This window comes from Varanus komodoensis, unplaced genomic scaffold, assembly GCF_004798865.1.
Source record: "Varanus komodoensis strain SLA01 unplaced genomic scaffold, ASM479886v1 scaffold51, whole genome shotgun sequence".
NCBI lineage: Eukaryota > Metazoa > Chordata > Lepidosauria > Squamata > Varanidae > Varanus > Varanus komodoensis.
In genome coordinates this window covers 5,947,770-5,968,899 of record NW_025336100.1, presented here as the reverse complement: position 1 = coordinate 5,968,899, position 21,130 = coordinate 5,947,770, and the positions used below count along the sequence as shown (strand labels likewise).

The following is a 21,130-nucleotide window of genomic DNA, read 5'->3' as shown; positions in this document are numbered from 1 at the left end:
CATCCTGGAACCTCTGTACAGGGCAATAATTTGGCAGGAGATCTGAGCATGCTTATGTGTTTTTTGAGTAAGATTTGCTGCAGAATGTCTAAGCAGAATTTCTAAGTGTCCACAAACACTCCAGGGGTGGAGCCTGCCTCACTGAGACGGCTCTGGAGTTCATGGAACCTTGATCAGTGCCAATATTAGGCTACTGCTCCTTCCCTTGCTCCAAACTCTGCAGCCAAAGATGCCAGCAGTGTTGGCTTGCTTTCACCAGCTCCACCTTGACCTATGCATGGCTTGAGCAGGGACAGCATAATTATGATGGCAGGCTAGGGAGTATGGATATTCGTGGCTCTGTGCTGCTCACTGGCTTGCTCAGTGCAGCTACCAGTCTCTGTCAGTGGCCATAGCTACTCACTAGTGAGTAAGCAGCCTGCCACTGGAGCATTTGGAGTCAGCAGTGCCCTCATCATGTTGCACAAGGTGCTTGTCCTCAAGCAAACCAGGGGGTGATTCCAAGGACAGTCCGCCTGCTCGACACCCCCCAAATCTTGGAGCTTGGCTGACTGGAACCTTTGGCTGCCTAAGCAGGAGTCTTAGAGACTAATGTGGCCCATGATTTTCTTTGACCTTCAGTTTTCCTACTACAACTTTGACCGCAGTAACCATGATGACGACGACATCCGCAATTGTGCGGCGCTGGACTTGGCCACTCTGCAGTGGATGCCTCTTCAGTGTGAGGTTCAGCTGGACTGGATCTGCAAATTGCCTAAAGGTGACAGGGGGGTGCGATGGGTTGGCTGTGGGGGAGGAGTGTGCATGGGGTCGTGGACACTTGGAGCGCACAGTGCATGGAGGCTAGAATTGGAATCGGTTTTAGAGCTGCCATTCCGAAACACAGCAGCCTGTGTCTGTTGCCTCCTGTTCTTAAGCCTTTTGCTGCAATAATGGCCCATGGAGTTTCTGCTTTCATTTCTAGAGATTTTGAAATGTGGGGTTTGGAGAAGATGTTTGAGGTGATTTTCAGCCAACTGAAGTATGTCCATTATTGCACAGTGCACAGCAAAGGATGCACAGGCCTTTCTGGCAGCAGTAGCTCGGGGTGAGGTGATGCCTGCCAGGACATCATGGCCCAGTAGGTCTCTGTGTTTCCATGATTTCAGCAGTGCGCTTTAATCGGAGCTGATCTTAGCATTGACCTGCCAGCTTGAGGATTCTTGTATGGCTGACCTCCACATGGTTTCTGACTGGCAGCTGGGACTGCTGTAAATTAGGCCTCTGTAGGTGCTGTGGTTTAGTGCATTAAGGCCCAGACCCACTTCTGCCTTCTGGGCAGGTTTCTTGCAGTGCAGCTGGAGCAGCCATACTTTGCTAGTGCCCAGAACAAAAAACAAAAGAGGACACACATTTGCATAAAATGTGTATATGCTAACTTGCATGGACAGATGCATATTAAAAAACAAAGACTGTAATTTAAATATAAATTTAGGGTAATTAAAACAGGGTGAACTGCAATTCATATGGTGAACATTGTAACTAAGTGGGTCTGCTGAGTTTGTTCTCCAGATGTTTCCTGCTGACTGACACCTTTAAGCTTTCAGCTGGACATGGTCTGGACAACTCTTTAAACAGAGGACAACTTCAGAAACAGAAGTGTCCTCTGGCAGGCTTTCAATCAGAGGACTGTGCCCTATAAAGTAAGACAACTTCTAGGGCATCTTTCAGCAACCTGGAGCATTCCAGATGTGTTGGACAGTAATTTCTGCCACCAATATATCATGAGCAGTGGTCATGCTGATAGTGGGAGCCCAGGTGCAACACAGCTGGAAGGCACCACGTTGGGGAAGATAACTCATAATTGTTGAAGGTTCTTTGCTTCTGGATTCAGGAGCAGAAATAAATTCTAGTCCCATCTGCCTTCCTCTCTTGCTGATTCTGTGGTGTTGTTTAATAGGCACTGAAGTGAAAGAGCCAGAGATTACTGTCCAAGGTAAGTAAATATGTTTTCTTATCCCCCCATAAAGCCTCTTTCGGAAAGAGCTCTTTTTCTGCACCCCCTTCTGTACTCCTTGCCTTGTTGACACTTCTTTTCATCTAGCTTGTATACATTCAAAATAAATGTGATCCTTTTTAATGTATACAAGCTAGTGGAGAAGAAGTGTCAGCTTCCCATCTCTGACTGTTCTGCTTGCATCATGCTTTTGGTTCCCTCAGAGGATGAGATGACATGCTCATAGTCCGGTATTATCATATGCTGTTAGACATACAGCTGTGTTCTTCAAAATTATATTTCCTCCCATGGGCAGTGATGTGAGTCATGAAGAGAACTGGAAGCAGAGTGCCAATAATGGCTTGCTATAGCAAGCCAGAGTGGGGACCCTCGACAGGTGCCCTGTCCAAAGCAGGAAACCAGCAGAACAGAAAGGATCCCTTTCAATTAGCGTCAATGTATGTTGGGAGAATTGGGTAAGTTCATCAAGGCTGCTCTTGGCCATTAAAGAACCAGGACTGGAACATCTGTCTTGGAAAGCAGGAGATCTTTTATGAACAGGTGCTGGGAATGAATGACAATGAACGGCCATTTCCCATTATGCCTATGAATTTCCCCATATTTCCCATATTGGGAAAACTCATATAGTTGGTAGAAGACAATTCGTTGCACAAGATGGTCTTTTGATGTGACCAAAGATGGTGGAGGATGTGTGGCCCTCCAGATAGTGTTATTTTAATTCCCATCAGGCACAGGCAGGATGGGAATTGGAGGGAGGATGGGAATTGTTCCAATGTAAACTGGAAGACAACAGGTGTCTCTACCCTGAGAATCCATACAAAAGGATGAACATCAGTTTGAGCATGCTTTAGGCTGGCAAGCAGAACTTCTTAGGGCTGAGGGTGAGGGACTAGATTGTCACCTGCCAAACCCACTGTGGGCTGGATGATGGCACAGGGGCTGTGGTCCAGCTGCTGTCATCACCACGTTATCTTCTTGTATGTGTGTGTTCTGGAAAGAGGCGTGGAACTGTGCCCTCTTTCCCCAATCCAGCACAGAGAAGTGGACCTAAGCCCAGGCCAACGCACATCCTGGCTGCTATGTCTGATAGGAGACAGGAGATAGAAGCAAGGGAGGGGCAGTGGTTGGTGGGACTCACCTGTTCAGGGAAGAGCAGCCCCTCCCCTGCCATAGATGAGTTTCCAAGCTTGCTTCTGCCATCTCTGCTGCTACATATCGTCTGAGATCAGAGAAGGGGTAGGGGCTCTGCTGTTGGTGTGCACCAGCAAAGGAATCACTGCTGTTACCTCCAGGCTCAGATCAGAGATGCATTGGGAGAAGGCCTTCTGAGGCGAATTCCCCCAGAGAACAGGGCTTAGTCCCTAAATCCTGCCCTCTGGAGAAACCCCAAGGGACTATGAAACCTGGATTGGGATGCCTCACCAGAAGGATGAGGCCTGCGGACCAGAGGTTCTGCATCCTTGTTATTGTCTGCATCAACAGTTCAAGGATTTGTAACTCTTTCCCCAGGGAAGCTAAACACACCAAAAGGAAGGCAGCTAACCAAAATGAGAAATTGCCATAGTGAAAGCTTGAGACACCTTAGCTTCAAAGTCACACCAGAGTCCCTTCATGCATACTCTTTCTCCACAGGGAGCAATGAGTGGCTGAGGTATCAGGATGCAGAGTATAAATTCTTTGACCACCATTCAACTTGGGTGCAAGCTCAGCGGATTTGTACCTGGTTCCAGGCTGAACTGGCATCTGTTCACAGTCAAGCTGAACTGGACTTTCTAGGCCAAAACCTGAAGAAGGTAGGAAGCTTCCTAGAACAGATCATTTTTGTTTTTTGATACTGAGGTGTGCAGTGGTGAATTCCCCATAGAAGAAAAAGCAGTTCAAATTGGATTCTAGCATAGGAAACATAGGAGTGCTGTAAGCAAGGACTGGATGAAGGGGCCATAATCACAGCTGCATTTATATTGCAAGCTGAGTGGAATTACAGGTTTTGTGAGGATACTGAGAACCGGGGAAAGGTTGACAGGGAGGAAGTGATTATTTTTAAATGATACAGGTAGAAACCTGCAACATTTTTGTTGCAGGTATTCCAGCCCCGTACATACAGGGCTTCTGGAAAAGGTTCCCAAGCAGTTTCATGTGACTGCTTGGGACCCACATCAGATCCCTTTGCCCAGCCTGTGTGTGTGCTGTGATGGTGTAAAGCAATCAAGATTGAAGCCCACTGTATAATACGGCAAGGAACATTTACTGCTGCAGTGTGGAGGGGAAATTTTTTAATCTCATGCCATGCCATTCTCACCTCCAGGACAGTGTAAACTGCACTGAGAGCTGTACGCCCTGTATTATTGGGCCAATACCACATCTTTCCTCCTCTTTTCCTGCCGCTCCTCGGACTGCTATTTTCAACTTACCCTGGCTCAACAGCCATGGACATAGCTGGAGATCCAATCACACCTTTCCTACATCATGAGGAATGTGATCAATCAAGCAGCTCCTTAAGTTCGGGAGTTCCCATATAAGCATATGTGTGTAAGCTAGGTGGGAACTGTAGATTTGCTTAAGGAGGATGCAGGCAGTTGTGTACATTCTGCGAACTAATCACCTGAATTCATTTTTATTCTGCCTCTCTTCAATAAAACCCAAGGTGGTGTGCACAGAGTTCTAGGGAAGTGGGTCATTTGGTACATGAGAACATGGCTCTGAATTAGCAATACTAAAAAGCCCAGTAAGATTTGAGATCTTACAATTGCATAAGAACATGCTGGTATCTTTGAAACACTTCCAGAATGACTTAAAGCACGATAGTGTCTTTACTCTTTTGGCAAAATGTGGGGTTGGGAAGATTAAAGTCCCAGGGTGACAGCTTCTAATTACGGGAGGCAGTTCGCGGATGAAAATTACCTAGTCCCTGCAGAAAATAAAAGAGCCAGTTTTCATTTCTGTTCTTTCCCTTGATGTATCTGATGCAAATGTGCGCAATCCTTTGATCTGGCCAGTTCTCAAGGGGCCAGGAGCGGCACTGGTGGATCGGACTCAACACCTATGAGAATGATGGCCGATTTCGGTGAGTCTCTCTATCTCTGTCAATGTTACTGCCCCCAAAAATATTTTGTCTTCTGGAGTCCTGCTTGTGCTTAAAATGTGCAACTCCACCTGCCTTCTCCAGGTGGTCTGACAGTTCCCTCTTGAACTTTATCTCATGGGCACCGGGCAAGCCACGACCTATCAGCAAGGACAGGAAGTGTGTGTACATGACAGCCAGCCGAGGTAAGTAATAGGTATGAATTTACCTTCCTGAGATTGCTTTCTTCCCTGTGTCCCTTTGCAATTTCATGTGTGTGGGTGAGCGTGGGGAAGAATGTATTTTCTTCCCCACACTCAACGATTTTCAAGCATGGGAGATGAACCAGGCTTGGGGTATTCCTGTGCTAGAATTTTTATCATGAAATGGGGCATATTGTGTCCGGTGAAGTCTCTTCCCTGAAGATGGATCATCTCTCACACTTTGGGGGCAAAGTAAACACAGCGTCCGGTCACACTTCTCTTTTCTTCTTCTGCAGAGGACTGGGGTGACCAGAAATGTCTCACTGCTCTGCCTTATGTCTGTAAGCGTACCACCAGCACTGCAGGGCGGCCCTCCTTGTCACCACCGCATGTGCCAAGTCCTGGCACATGCCCCCAGGGCTGGCATGCCTTCAATGACAAGGTACTTGGGAGAGCTACCCTAGCCCAAGGTAGCATAATTCATGGTGGGCGGCTGGCTGGAAATGTCTCTCTCCAGCACCCCCTTGACCTGGATGGGTGAGAAATGACGAGACTGGGGTTTAAATCCAGCAACCCTATGTTGCTTTGTGTCAGTCAATATCTCTCAGCCTAACTTTCTTCATAGGATTGTGGCAGGAAGGGAAAGTTGTGCATTCTGTTCTGAGATTTTTGGAGTAATGATGGGACAAGAATAAAATAAAAACAGTGAAAACCTTTGTCAGAGATGTCTACCTCTGTCTCTATCTCTATACATCTTGCAGTGCTTTAGGATTTCCAGCCAAGAGCAGGTGACATGGCCAGAGGCAAAGCGTCAGTGTGAAATTCAGGGGGGCATGTTGGCATCCATCTCCAGCCATCTTGAACAAGGTAAGGCTTATCCAAGGATCCTTTGTTTGCATGTAAACAGACACACATTTAGCTGGGTCTTATCTCTGGAAACTGAATAACTTTGATGCAGCAGGTTCCCTGGCTGACACAAGAGTTGCCATCCTAAGTTCAATAGTTTGTGCAGCTCGCCATTCTTTCTTCAGAAAGTCAGATGCCGGATGGAAGTTTGCGAGCAGGACAGATTGGTAAAATCTGCCCTTTATTAAAGCTTCATCAGTAGACAGAGATCCACTCTGTATCTCTGTTTTCCTAGGGTTGAAGCTTTTGATCAAGTTTAGGAGCACTGGCAGGCCTGATTGTCTCATCCCCAAAAATGTTTTGAATGCAAGATTAGAGTAGTCCATTGGATCCATCCAGCAGGACTGTTCTCCTCTAGCAATCAGTTCAGGAATATTTTAAGAGAGAATAATGTGTCTGAGAATGTGTAAAATTCATATCCCTCGTGCAGTGCTTAAGTAAAGCCCACTGACATTTTCTGTTTTGAAAACGTAATCACCACTCTCATCTCCTCTTTACAGACTCATAGTTGAAGATATGGGGCCCTTGATGGGAAAATAGGGATTCAGCTTCATAGTTTCTGATCCCTTTTATAATACCCCCACCAACACTTCCTGCCTGCCTTGTCCCAGTTACATACTTTGCGTTCTCTTGTCTTCTACAGCTTTTGTAACTACTCTTCTCCCAAACATCACCCTTGACCTGTGGATCGGCCTCCATGATGCTAAGAAGGAGTTTCAGTGGGTGGCACCTGAACTTGTCAAGTATGTGAACTGGGCTCCCGGTGAGCCATCTGGATACAGAATGTCTACTGCCAGTGAGAATCCGGTGAGCTGAAATCTTTTCATCTACCTTGCTCAGTTTGGGAAACCATCCTGCCTTTTGCTGGAATTCTAGGAGTGGTTCCAGATGGAGGTCTTTTGGTATTAAGAATCAAAAGAAAATGAACAGTTATTCCAACATTTCCCTCTTAACATTTTTGTTTTACTTGTAAGAAAAAAGAAGAAAGAATGGTGGGAAAGTGTGGGAGATTAGGAGTAGAAAATGTTTCCTTAGCCTCTCAAATTCTATGAATGATGTGTGCACAATAAACGCCTTACCTCAAAGCACACCATTTCCTTTGTATACCTTTCAGCTGCGTTTGGGTGATCACTCTTTGCCTTGGTAAATGGCAGTATGAAAAGCATACCTAAAAATTGCCAGTCCATAGTGAAGTTTGGCCAGCTTCACCATGGACTGATAGTAGAACAAGAAGGTTGCTGTACCTGGGTTTTCATCTGAAAGGTGTGTATTCTACAGTTCCCTGTCCTTAAGCTCAGCAGAAGCCTAGAAAGCATGGGAGGGATGGAACAGAGCTTCCTGGGAATGTATGTTCTCATTTTCCGAAGGACATATCTAACCTTTAGGCTCGAAACTGAGTAATATTCCAGAAGCGATTGTAGGCACTGGGGCAAGAATTCCATTGGTTGGGGACACAGTGCCAGCATCCAGTATGCCCTTCCCCATGAATATGTTTTTGTGTAGAGGTCAGATCTCCACTTTATGAGGAAATCAAAAGTAGATCCAGCAGATTAACAGCCTCCTGTAGAAAAGCTCATACACGCAACTCCATTTGATCACATGAATGGTGGCTTTCCTGCTTTTGTCTCTTACAGACCAACTGTGCTGTGGTTTTGCATGGCTTTGCATCCCTGTTCACTGGCCGTTGGGATGACAGGAACTGCTTGGAGGAGAAACATGGCTTCATCTGCCAAAGGAGCAAAGGTAAAGCTGCAGGAAAGCCGCAGGGGAGGACACTGGTAGCTGTGCTGCTGCTGTGCTCGTTGCTGGGATAGTTGGGTTATTGTGGTCCCTTGCCCCAAGCATCATGTAATTCATCCTTCCTTAAGCACCGATGCAGCCATGCCCTAGATTGATAATTTAGGTATCAGTGTCACTTAGACCTCCCCTGCTCTCAAGGATTGAAGTTTATTTATCAAAGGGATATGAAGGCAGCAGGAAAACAGCTGTTGGTGAAAAATAGGAATTGAGAAAAACACTAGTGTGATGTTCTGTAAGTTGTAACATAATTTTCAGTCAACCTGGTATTGGTTCAAAGCTCTGGAGGCAAGTTGCAAGGCATGGTTATTTCAGTTCTGAAAAGCTCTTATCTCTTTTTTTCTTCACACCCTCCAGATCCTACCATAAGTCCTTCTTCAGTGATCCCATCCCCATCCCCTGCTCCCAACGCCATCCTTTCCTATCTCAACAGCACTTACCGTATACTGAAGAAGCCGCTGAAGTGGCAGGAGGCCGTGCTTCTCTGCGAGAGCCTCAATGCCACCCTGACGAGTGTGATGGAACCGTACACCCAGGCGTACCTCACCCAGGCAGTCAGCAGCATGAGTGCCTCACTCTGGATTGGCTTGTCCAACGAGGAGGTGAGGCAACACAGGAGGCAAAGGCATGACAAGCAGGGCTGGCCCTGCCATGCAGGAAGGGGAAGCAACCTGCTTCAGACAGCATCATGGAGAAAGAGGGGAGCAGAGGAATCGGCATGTGCGCGGTATAGGAAGACATTCACAAGCATCCGCCCTAGCCGGCCTTTGGGCTCTGCTTCAGGCAGCAAAATATTTTGGACCAACACTGACAGAAAGTAGGGTGGCACAACTGCCAGGACAATGGGCAAAGTTGCCAATGTCAAATATGCAATTAGAAACAGAGAAATAGAGTGAGTCAGAAGGGGTCTCCTGGGCCATCTAGTCTGACCCCCGGCTCCAGCTGGCTCTGCTCATGACGTGCCTACCATGTGCAATTAAGCCCACTTGGATGTTATCCCAAGACAGGCAGCTAGGCCACAGGGTCAGATTCCAGTATTGACTTATGGACAGGAAGCAGTCATAGAATCCAGTTACAGGAAGGTACCTAAAGGTCATTTCTCCCAATCTTCTCTGCCTCAATTTGAAAGCAAGTCCTTCTTCACATAGGAATTAAGATAAATTTCCCTTCTGAAAAATCCTTGGCTCATGGTGAGTGCTGGCAGAAGACCGAGATCAAGCAAATAGGAGGGAGCAGAGAGGGCAGGTAGCTGGTGTGTGGCCATGCATCACTTGCATCTGCAAAGCAAAGAGCATGCAACACACCAGGCCATGAAGGTGCCCGTGTGCCAAGAACTGCCTTTGCAATTCAGCAATAACTGAGTAATTGTCACAGATAAATTCGGGTCCCAGCTCTTGGACAACTGGACAGGTACAGCCTTATCCAGGATTATTTCCATATCAATGGGAACAGTGATGGGACTATTTAATAAGCTGTGCTTGCCAGTCACAGTCACAGATGACAGAATTCTACTCCTGAGGCATTGCCTAGAGAACCACCAGTGCGGTTCTGTGGTACATGGTAAATTCACACTGCATACCAACAAAATTTCACAGCTCTACACACGCGCCTCCTAATTACTTGATGCATTCTTCATCATGCTCTGTGTACATGCCTCTCTCAGATATCTCACTTGGTCTGCTCTAGTATGGCAAATCTTTCTATATATTGGCTACTTTAAGGGGAGACGGAGCTACACGTGGTTTACAGATGAGAGCCTTTCCTACACAAACTGGCAGGATGGAGAGCCGCAGCACTTGGTGGGATGCACTTACATGGATGCAGATGGGGCATGGAGGACTGCCAGCTGCGACACCAAGCTGCAAGGGGCCATCTGCAGGATGAATACAGGTGCCGCATCTCTGTGAGAACTCCGCATGAGGGAATACTGAAATAGAGGGCCTCTCTGCCCGATGCTTCCCCCGCTAACCAAGCATTCCTTTGCAGGGGCCCTACTCTCACACAAATGGAGCTACAATGGGAGCTGTCCTAGAACTGTGGAGGATTCCTCCTGGATCCCCTTCCGGAATCACTGCTATGCCTTCCACATGGAAGTTATGCTGCACCAGAATGAAGCTATGAAGAGGTGTCAGAAAGGTAAAGGAATCTAAATGGGTCCACTTCACTTCATGAGTATTCTGGGTACAGCTAGAGCAGGGTCTTAGCTCCAGGCTGTGACTTCCAGCATGTCTAACTTTGAGGCCATCTGCATCAGCATTAACAATCATTTATTTTACTTCTGTTTTGTTATCTTTTCATGTCTGTTTTCTTTTCTTTTTTTCTTAAGCTCAAAGAAGGAAACAGTATTTAGCTTCAAATGGACTGCTGGGGATTTATCTCCATCTAACTTATTCTACCACTTGAGACTGTGGAATTTAGATGAAATATTTTTAAAAAAGCAGTGTTCCCTGCAGCAGTATCTCTCTCTCTCTCTCTATATATATATCATATATGCAGAATCTCTTTCTTCCTCTTTGTGTGAGATGGTCTCTTTTTATATGATCCTTCATAAATTTAGTATGGTTTTGCATAAATCTGCATGTTATATCAAAACACATGAATATATGCATTATGGAAAATGAAAGTATAAATTCTTGTATGCATTTTATTCAAATAAATAGTTTAAATGCTGCATTTTGGCACATTTGGAAGCAAGAAATGTGGCACAAAATTTGGAGAACTGTAAAAAGTGCAGGGTAACTGTGTTTTGGATCTGTGAATTAGCCTGAGAATTGCAAGGCTGGAAAACAAAAATCAAATGGAAATCAACCTCTTTTGAAAGTTTGCATGTGTATGTAATACAGATGGACATACACCATATGAGATCTTCCATATCTGTGGCAGTTAGAAGTGGCTCAGGCAGTGTGATCACAGAAAACAACACTGCACTAAAGGCAAAACCAATTAACAAAATGAAGCATTTGCTGGCAGAAATGGATTGATTGTGTCTAGGGTGGTGGAGGGACCTCTGGCAGAGCATAAACATCAGGAAGGCATTTGGTAAATTATTGTATGTTTCTTTGTTACAGCGGGTATTTGTGAAATTCCTTAGTTTTCAGAATACTGTGTCACTGGAAATAATTACAGAATGGAAGTTATAGTGTTGGTACCTGTGGTTGGATTTTTTAGGCACAACTTATGTTTGGGGAAGTAGAGGTTTCAAAATATCATACTGAGTTGCTTATTTTTGCATTCTAGAAGAAAAGTTTAACATTGGGTAAGCTTTACACACTGAAATGAACAAACAAATACCCCCCTTTCTTTTTCAGTTGCATGCCTACAGATCAACAAAATTAAACACAGAAGAAAATGTGTTGCTATTTTTATGTGCAGGTTCTAAAACTGAAAGTACATATTCACAGATTTTTAAACTGTCCTTCATCTAAAGATATCAGGGCAGTATACAAATAACAAACAAAATCTCATCTCTGAAAGAGTGATGTAATTATAAAATACAATGAAAGGGAATAGCATATAGTCACAAAAATCATTGTACGTTTTAACAGGAGGTCATATTGATGCTCCTATTTTGTTTGAAAGGGAACTCATACATTCATATACACAGAATATGGAAGAGGTTAAACTGCCCAGCTAAAATTCCTCCTGTAAGCAAAGTTGTTTTAACCTGGTACCAAAAGGACAGTTAACTTGGTGTTTTTCTGTGTAGATGAAGTTCCAGAAGGGCAGTGCCAACAACAAAGAACACTTTCCTTTGTTTACATATAATGTGTGAAAGATACTTTGGGAGGGATCTTTGAAGCAAATTTTGAGCAGTGTGTAGATGGGTATAGAAAGAGATATTCAGGTATTTGGCTTGCAGATGACCAACAAAATTCCATTATGCAAGCTATGGCTGAGGATCATTCACAAGGAAGCGTAAAGATAATTATAAACATATAATGTGCTCTCTCTGTTTTATAACTTTTTGGACTAATATATTTTTTCTTTTAATTTCCATTCCCATCATAGTTGGAGGTACGGTGCTATCCATACTGGATGAGATGGAGAACGTCTTTGTTTGGGAGCATCTCCAAACCTATGAAAGCCAATCCAAAGGGGCCTGGCTAGGGATGGCCTTTAACCCCAAAGGTAAAGCAGATGGTGTTTTTCCTTCCTGAATGACTGGCACATGGTTAGTTATTCATCATGGTAGGAAATGTAGAATTGAAGTTCATGAAACAGCAAAGGGTGAGGTCAGCAAATCAACTGAAATTGAGGAGCAGTCTAGCGTAACACTTGGCCCAAGATAATTGGATTCCCCTTAAGTGAACTTAAAATGTTCCATGTGCTTCATATATAGCACAATTTATAGAAACACAGAATAGTAGAATCGGAAGAGACCAAGAAGGCCACAGAATCTGACCTCCTGCTGAATGCATGACTTCAGGTCAAACTTCTCAGATGGCTGTCTAGCTGCATCTTGAATGCCTCTAGTGTACCTCTACAATCGCCATAGGTAATTAGTTCCATTGTTGCATTATAACTGGCACCAAAGTTCTTCCTGAAGTCCAGCCAGAATTTGGCTTCATGACACTTACTACTCTCACTTACTTTAAAAACCTCTTTCCAGAACTTTGTTATGTATTCATATTCCAAGCCCCTCTCTCTTTACACTACACTATACTTGATATGGTGAGTGCACAAGGAAAGGAAGACTTGAAGAACAGATAAACCTGAGTATAATGAAGCATCCAAATGGCAATTTGAACTTTGACACACATACTGGAAAATTGAAGCGACTTCTCTTCTAGAATTGAGTCAACCAGCAGCACACTGCTGGATGTCTCCAGTGATGTGTTCAAGTTCTTTACTCCAAATCTCGAGTCAAGTCTTAACTTTCAAGTCCAACTTGAGTCTCAAGTCATTGCAAGAAAAGTTCTCAACTCTCTTCTCAAATCTCAAGAGTCAACTTTAACAGAGAAAAGGGAGGTGGTGGTAGAGTGTGTGTAGGGGGTGTGAGAGTTGTAAACACCCTCCCCTCATGTTCCCATTTGCACTTCCCTCAGTGATGCATCGAAGTCCTTTACTTCAACCACAATTTATTTAAACAATGCTGTGCTGCTTTTTGAACTTATCAAGAGTTCAATTTAGAAAAACATTTTTTTGACATGATCGCCCCCCCCCCCCAGCCTGGTACTGTTCTTGTCCCTGGAAATGTGCAGGAACAGAGCAGAGGCAAGCAGGCAGAAGAAGTGCTGTTCTATTTCCTGCTGAGGAGAGTAAAGTGTTCCAAAAAAAGAGCGGAAGCCTTCTCCCTATACAGGTAGTCCCCAGGTTACAAACAAGTTCTATTCCTGAGAATTTCCTTAAGTCAAATTTGTATGTACGTCAGATCACTTAAGCAAACCAAATTCTTGCCTTAGTATATGTATATATTTTATACACTTAAGAAACACTTCCATATTCACTAAAACATCTTAAACACAATGCACCATTGTAATAACAATATTAATACAGTAATAATAAAGTAACTACAGGTACTGGAGAAAGAGAGAGGGAGAATCTGTATGTATGTATGTGTGTATACAGTATAGTAAAAACAAATAAAAGAAATAGTTTTTTTAACAGTTTAGAAGATTTTTTTCAAATCAGTGTCTTACAGAGTTAAGCTAGCTCACTATCATTCTTGCAGAGATTGTACCAAGATCATTACTATGAAGCATTTGAGCTCTTTAAAGTATTTTGTGTTGTTTGTTCTTTTTTTTGTTCATTTTCTGAATATATTTCTGAGTTTCTCTGCTAATTTACAATAAACCATAATAAAATGCCACAGTTCCAAACAAAACCTCAAACCTAAAATAAAACAGAGAGAAAAATCAGAAGTTTTTTTTCTTCTTATAGAACTGGGTAATATTTGCAGGCCTGTTCTCCACTTTGGAGGGGATCAGGTCTGCCAAATTCTACACCAACTGGTCCTGGTCCTGGTCCTGGTCCTGGTCCTGGTCCTGGTCCTGGTCCTCTGCCTCTCTCTCTCTCTGTTGTCAGTTCAGCATCGTTTCCCCATCTGCAGCATGGGCATGCTAATACTGATCTACTTCCTCTTCAGCATTTGCCCTTGTAAGCAGGCCCTCAGCTGCTACAAGGCCATTTATGATGAGAAAAAGAAAACGGCTGTTCAAACCCTTGAGGCCTGCTTTAGGAAAGAAAACTCCCCTCTCCCCTCTCTCCAGCAGCACAAACTCTGACTGTCCAGCACCAGGTCCACCTCAATCAGTTAATGTCAGGCTTAATGTTACCACATGGATTAGGAGGTTAAGAATAAAAGCAGGATTTCAAGCTTTAAAAAAACAACAGAGGAGTAGGGAGAAGTCTATAACATCTGCTTCTGCCTTTCCAAGAAACTCTTTTGCTGTGGTTCTGCTTCATCCTTGAGGCACTACATGTGTCCCAGCATACACTGGCCTGGGTACAAGTCAGCCAATACTGTGGAAGTAAAAGCTGTGAATAACTCTAGGAAATTTCTATACAAAAAGTTGTGAATATTTCTAGGGAATTATGTGCCCACTGATGATGTATCACCAAATATGCCACATACTTCCTGGAGATACAGTGGTACCTTGGCTCACAAACTTAATCCATTCCAGGACTCTGGTCGTGACCCAAATTGGTCATGAGCCAAGTTAAATTTCCCCATAAGGTTCAGTGCAGATAAGGTCAATCTGTTCCGTAACTATTTTTTTTAATCAGAAAATCATGAAGCAAAGTGACAAAGAACAACAAAGATTGCAGCCATCTCCCCCACAAACCCTGAGCATGAGTGAGGCCATCTCCCTGCCTCCCCAGTACAACCATGATCACGCCTGTCATCCCTGCATGTGCCTGTCATCCCGGTGCTCTGGGGGGAGGGGGAGACGGGTACAAACGCAGGCACGCTGGGAGGAGAGACAGGCGCAATCATGGGCGTGCTCAGGGGAGGGGAGAGGGGTGCAATCGTGCGCGGGGGGGGACATAGCCATTATCGTGGTTGCGCTTGTGCAGGAAAGATGTGCGTGATCTCGGCCATCTCCACCCCCAGCATGATTGCGGCCATCTCCCCACTCAGGGCAGTGGGGTGGGGAGATGGCCACAATTGCGGTCACCACTCAATGCAGAGTTCATGACCTGAGTCAAATTTTTAATGAAATTTTTGTTCACGACTCAATTTGGTTGTGAACTGAGGCGTTCGTGAGCCGAGGTACCATTGTATTCACAGTTTCTTGTTAGAGGTATTCATGTAGGGTTTACGGCAGTCTGTGTGTTCATCAGTACGTAACCCGGACTGTGTTGCAACCCCCTCCCTCTGCCCCCACCCCCTTGTCCCTCTCTCCCACAACCTCCCTCGTGCCAAAAAGTGACTCAGTCATAAAAACAATAGAAATGTTGAATCAAGTTGTTGTGACTTGAATCAGACTTAGGAGTGAGTGCTCAACTCAGGTCCTCAACACGATTGTCTCTGTGGTGATTCTTCATGGGGACTTTGTTAGAGTGTGTCTGGGAGGCCATTCAGAGTCCCTGTTCCAAAATCTTGTGACCTCAGAGGTAGAAATCTGAAGGCTAAACTCCTGCCCTGTCCCCTTCAGAGCCAGCCCCAGAAGAACTGCATTGGCTGTCCCTGCACCTGGGCCTCCATGAGGAAAAAGGCGCATGGTGGGGGGTGGGGGGGGATGTTTGAGCTGCACACTTATGTTGATTCCAGTCAATGCAATACTCTTCTTAGCTCTTCAGAACTAAATCTTGATGGCTGTAAATGGTTGTTTAGAGAAAATATCTAGCTTGAGGCACGGCGACAGTGATAGCTGCCGCCCACTCTTATTCCAGGCATAGGATGCACACAAGTCCTCAAGTTTAGAGGCCTTTATGCATCAAGGGCATGAGACGTAAGACTGCTTGATTGCTACAAAACAACCAGCATACTTAGTGTAAATATGGCTGCCTTGAAGTACTGTATGGATCCTTCTGTCCTATCTCTAATAGAAAAGTCACTGGGTGTATCTAGAAATATTCCTTCTTATCTCCCAGTATTTCTTTCCGTATCTGCTTGGTTCCTACCTTCTTTCTCTCCACAGCTGTTTCCAGTCTGAGACACCTGGGCTTGTAGCAGTCAGGAATTTGCAAGTCCACAGTGTGGCTGTAAACTCTATAGTAGACAATTTTCAACCATCAATATTTTACAGACTTGCTGTGAGTAAACCATGCAGAATGGTTGTGACCCAGTGTCCCTGCTACCTTTGCTATACCTAGCACTCTTGCCTTCCAGACAATTCCTGCATCCTTGCAGCGTGAGTCCTAATAGTATCATGCCCTATTTGGGGAAAGTGAACTTTTATAATTTGCTACCTTCTGTTCACCCGCTTACAGACCGCATGTGTCTCTCTTCTATCCAGGGGGAATGCTGGTCTGGCATGACAACATGGCAGTGAACTATTCTAACTGGGGACAGCATGACACAGGACCAAGCATGCTAAGCCAAAACAGCTGCTTTTGGATCCAGAGCAGTAATGGGGTGTGGCATCTAGGCTCTTGCTCCAATGTCACTATGGGAGTCATCTGCAAGACAGTTCGAGGTGAGCAGGTGATGTGAAGTCCACGGACGAAACACTGGGGCTGTGCTTAGGAGTTAGACTTCAGTATCAGATAATGAGAGGAGCCGCAGAAATGATGTGTGCTCATTTCTCTCCCATCGCAAAGACAAGCTACAATGGATCTCCTTGTAAGCCAGCTACTGTAAGAGACAGTGGCTTGATGAATGCTGGTAGATCAACTTTGGGATTCAGTGAGAATTTAGTCCAGTGTGTGGATAGCCAACTGGCTGACTTAAATGGGGATAGCAGACATAGTTCCTTATTTTGAGTAGAGGGTGGTTGCATTGTGGTTGTGGTAAATGTAAATAGTAATGGGTCAGCTGAGGCTGTCACGTGGATCTGCCAAGCTTTGCATGTTCATAGAACTCATCATTCAGCAGAGAAACTGTTTTTTTAGGGTAGAGGGAGGGAGTTGGGTCACAACTCTGATCTTAATTATTTTATTCTTCAATGAAGTTTTATTAACCCTACATATTCTCACTCCTTCCTAAGTTGGTATATTGCTTTGTTTAATAAAAGTATTCAGTGGGCTAAATAAAGGACAAAAGAAATAGAAGTAGGGTTTTGCTGCTACCTGGAAGCAGGTAAGTCTGGCTGGAGTTAAAATGCAAGCATATGTGAAAAGAATCCATTGAACACAGCAGCAGAACATGGAAGGAGTCAATGTGGTATCTTGAGCAGCACTGAAACACTGGGGGCAGGCAACTGACTCTTTCTTTCTCTCTCCTTCCCCATCTTCCCATGGGATTCTTTTTCCATGCAGTGGAAGAAAGCCACGTCTCCAAATCAGGTATGCACCAACTAGAAAGTGAGCGTCTTGTAGCTCAAGTCAGTACTGCTCCCATGTACTCCTTTACATGCAAAAATGTGAAAATCTGATCAACTCCCAACTGATTCCTCTGGCTGTAAACACAGAGCTTTGTGAATTCTGTGCAATGGATATGGCAGAGTTTTGAAGCAGGGATCCCGACTATTCAAACAACTTTGCTTGAACTACAGTAGGTGAGCACAATTGTGTTTGCCACCACAACCCACCCTCTGCCACTGGCTACGACTCCCTCTTACCCAAGATGAAAATAGCATCCGTTTTGGGAAGGATAGTCAGTTGCAGAGGGTTCTAATGAAGAGGGATGGGTCCCAGCAGGCCTCATTAGTAATAATACTGTGGATTCCTTCCAGCTGGGAAGTCAAGGGGATGGTAGCCTAACACTCTCCTCCCAGGGTCCAGCAGTATATAATTTGGAACAGCATGTGACTATTTGGCACAAATAGATACCTGTGTAAAAGTTTTCTCCTAGCAAAGCAGTTTTGGGTGAAGTCTCTGCCTTAGAAAGCCCTGCTTCCTTTGAAACCCAGGGATAGGAATTTCCTCACTTCAAAGTGTCTTTGCATAATTCCTCACTCTGCTAGCCAAACTGGAGCTAGTCCACCCACAAAAAATAGTACTAATTTATCTATGCATTTTATCCTTCCACAAAAGAAGGTCTTCGCTCCTCCTGACATTTCCTCTCTTCTGCAGCTTTCCTGGAGAATACAAAGGCCATTGCTGTGGTCATCCTTTCCTCCTTAGCACTGTGTGCACTGATAGCTATTGCCATCTATCTGTATAAGCGCCAGTGGATCTCAGAGCGAGGGACATTTGAGAGTGCTCGCTACAGCCGCACCAACTCCAACCCTAGTGAATCTGCTGAAAAGGACATCCTGGTATCCGATATGGAGATGAATGAACAGCAAGAATAATGTTGGAATTGGCAAGCAATGGGGTGGGAAGTGGGAGGGGGAACAGGGAATGAACATGAGTACCTATCATACACACTATCTTAAGGCCCCTAAGAACAGGAACGGACAACAGCTGAATCACTGTCACAAAGTGTGAAGACAGGGCAGCCGAACCATTAGGGAGATGGGGAGAAATGCAGGAAGGGTTTTCCTTTAGGAACTTGTCCCATGTGTGCATCATACAAAAAGAAACTGAAGCTGGCCATTTAAGTTTGCCCTAGCCAAGGAGAAGCTATAGGGGAGAAGGAAGAATGGCTAGCTTCTTGGAGAAACGTCTTATTTTGGATGCTCTCATCTCTGGAGACCAGCAAAGTTTTCTTCATATCCCCTTAGAGATCAAAAATACAACCCTTTTTTCCCTGGTTATAACAACAAAACAAGGAAGAACTTTGCAGGGCTTCTTCACTTTTCTCTTGGTAAGAACATCTTTTTGTATTGACTTGCTTCTTGAAGCCATGTGAATAACTAAAGAAGGCCCTTCCATTCCTATTAATGGTGGTTTGAACTTCTAGTCATGTATCCCTCAAACAGTTTCTTCCCCAGCTATGCCATTGTCAATAGCAACCATTCTGCTGTTAAGCATTGTTGCCACAGAGGGCCCTTCTGCAAAAACACTGAAAGTGGTGTCACAAGCACTTTCACAGATACTTTCTGCCTCAGGGTGACAGAAACACATCAACTAGGTGTGTGCTTGAGGTGAAGATAGAAATTTTATTTGCTCCTTTTTATAAAAAGTAATTAATTTTGTGTGTGCACTTCTTTGAAAAATCATTATGAGGAGGGAACACACAGCATCCAAAGAATTAAACACCACATATTCTTTCACTCCAAACAGGAGTGGCGGAGTTCACAAAACGGCCAGACTGTGAAATAAACATTATCTGGTAGGTGTGCTGATGGCACAGCAACGCTGCAAACTATCACAGAACCAATAATAATGTGCAAACTGTATGGAAGGAAGAGCTGTATTTCTTCAGCAACAAAATATTGTGGCTTAAGCACTTCAGATAATGCATTGAGTCTGCAACAGAAACAGTGCCCTGAGGGTCTAGAAGAAATGGAAAACAAAGATGCAAAATATGTGCACTCAACCCCGTAGTGCAGAAAGGCCCTTCAAACCATGAGTACTGAAGTGGGCCAGTGCATTCTTAATGCTCATTTTTTTTGTTGTCTTGCTGCAAAAGAGGTAGAAATAATTTGTTTTATGGTAGCTCTCAATTTCCACTGTATCGAATTGTATGTTGACAGTTACGCCTTTTGTGGATTGCATAGATATGGTGGCCATTCAGAATCCTCCTCACCCAACACATGCTGCTTTTAATAATTTGAAGTAATACAATAAGACACCAAGTTTTTCTTGCTTCCACACTAGCATACAGTTCTCCCAGATAACTTAGTTATGTACCAAGATTCTGTAAGGCAGTTAAGAGACAGCAACTGAGAATGGTGGCCATTTATGATGGAAAGCTGGGATAAAGAGGATTGTGCTTAGGACTAAGGAGCCTCTGAGAGGCATTCTTTGTCATACTTACTTTGGGTGGAGGCTCTGACAATACAAGTGAGTATCTGCTTTTGCTATTATGGAAATTATTGTATAAGAAAAAAACTGGCAATTTTCACTTAGGCTGGATATTATGTGTTTGTAAAAATGTTTACCATTGTCTCTTTCATCATTAGGGACCTGAGAACTGTCATAGTAATGACACGTTTCAGGGGGAAAATAGGTTTTTCCAGCTGTTTTGCTTTTCTTTATGACTGCTGCTTGTTTCTGGGACATCTTTTTGGTTCATATGAAGACGTTCATGTGTTTATTGATTTATAACTAATTTCTCAACAGCTTTTCTGCTCAGGGGATCATTTCCAGGGCTTAATTTGAATCATGAGGTAGGCCTTGGAGTCTTTTCCATGATAGAGCTCTGTGATAGGATGGGTAAATACATATGAAGTGTGTGGTCATCTCACTGATGAGTCACCATAGACAGACCTCATATATCTAACTGATGAGCTCCCAGGACAGAAAACATGATTTGTCAGACTCGTGCATTAAACCTTTTTGCAGCAGTATCTAGCATAGGATTCCCATGCAAACATGTTATGGAAATGACCCAAGCATACAAACCAAACATCAGTGTTCACTGGAATGGATATTTCTGAAATTAAAGTGTCTTGCCAAGAATGCTGGTGTGCAATACAAACACTACTTCAACATCCTGATAGGGAAATTGTCATGCAACCATCTCCTACCAGGAAGGCAGGCTGTCTAATGTGCATTCAAGAATTAAGTGCAATAGCAGACCTGAAAGGAGGGAAAGTTGTACAAGGTCAACCTTTTCATCCTCCCAGCTGCATGTGCTGCTGCTATTCCCTCAGTCTCTCCCTCAGTAATAAAAATAGCATAGTGTCCCTCAACAGGTTTAACTGCTTTAGTTCCTACTTCTGTTCATCTTTTGCTTTCAACACAACTATGAACATAATCCAAGGAGTGGAGGAAGTATACCCCTCATCATAAAACTGTTTGAATTTACTGGAAAAAATGCTTCAGGTTAAATGCTATTTTCTGTCTCCCTTTTGATTAATGTGAAAAGGTGCTGAGAGAGAAACTGATCATTTTTAAAATAGATGACTTTTGTTTTGGATTTTATAAGCCTTCCAGAATCTTGAAATAAAGCTTCATTTGTCATCAGTTTCAACAAAACCTGATTTTTCTTCTCTTATTCTGAGCTCAAAGTTAAAACAATTTACACTGCAATGATTTCTTGTTTGTTTTCTTAGAATTTACCATCATAAT

The 21,130-nt window shown here is 44.0% G+C and overlaps 1 protein-coding gene across 1 annotated transcript in view; it reads left to right on the top strand.

The window, feature by feature from the left end:
• Positions 1 to 18,303, top strand: part of MRC2 (mannose receptor C type 2) — a 60,843-nt gene extending 42,540 nt beyond the window's left edge. Inside the window, exons 15-30 of the mRNA XM_044447378.1 lie at positions 622 to 760; positions 1,940 to 1,975; positions 3,629 to 3,789; positions 4,993 to 5,060; positions 5,163 to 5,263; positions 5,557 to 5,702; positions 6,022 to 6,127; positions 6,810 to 6,973; positions 7,801 to 7,909; positions 8,321 to 8,565; positions 9,685 to 9,853; positions 9,950 to 10,099; positions 11,972 to 12,091; positions 16,366 to 16,545; positions 17,327 to 17,353; positions 18,083 to 18,303. Of these exons, the coding sequence (XP_044303313.1) occupies positions 622 to 760; positions 1,940 to 1,975; positions 3,629 to 3,789; positions 4,993 to 5,060; positions 5,163 to 5,263; positions 5,557 to 5,702; positions 6,022 to 6,127; positions 6,810 to 6,973; positions 7,801 to 7,909; positions 8,321 to 8,565; positions 9,685 to 9,853; positions 9,950 to 10,099; positions 11,972 to 12,091; positions 16,366 to 16,545; positions 17,327 to 17,353; positions 18,083 to 18,303 (2,142 nt within the window). The remainder of the gene's footprint in view (positions 1 to 621; positions 761 to 1,939; positions 1,976 to 3,628; positions 3,790 to 4,992; positions 5,061 to 5,162; positions 5,264 to 5,556; positions 5,703 to 6,021; positions 6,128 to 6,809; positions 6,974 to 7,800; positions 7,910 to 8,320; positions 8,566 to 9,684; positions 9,854 to 9,949; positions 10,100 to 11,971; positions 12,092 to 16,365; positions 16,546 to 17,326; positions 17,354 to 18,082) is intronic.
• The last annotated feature ends 2,827 nt before the right edge of the window (positions 18,304 to 21,130 follow it).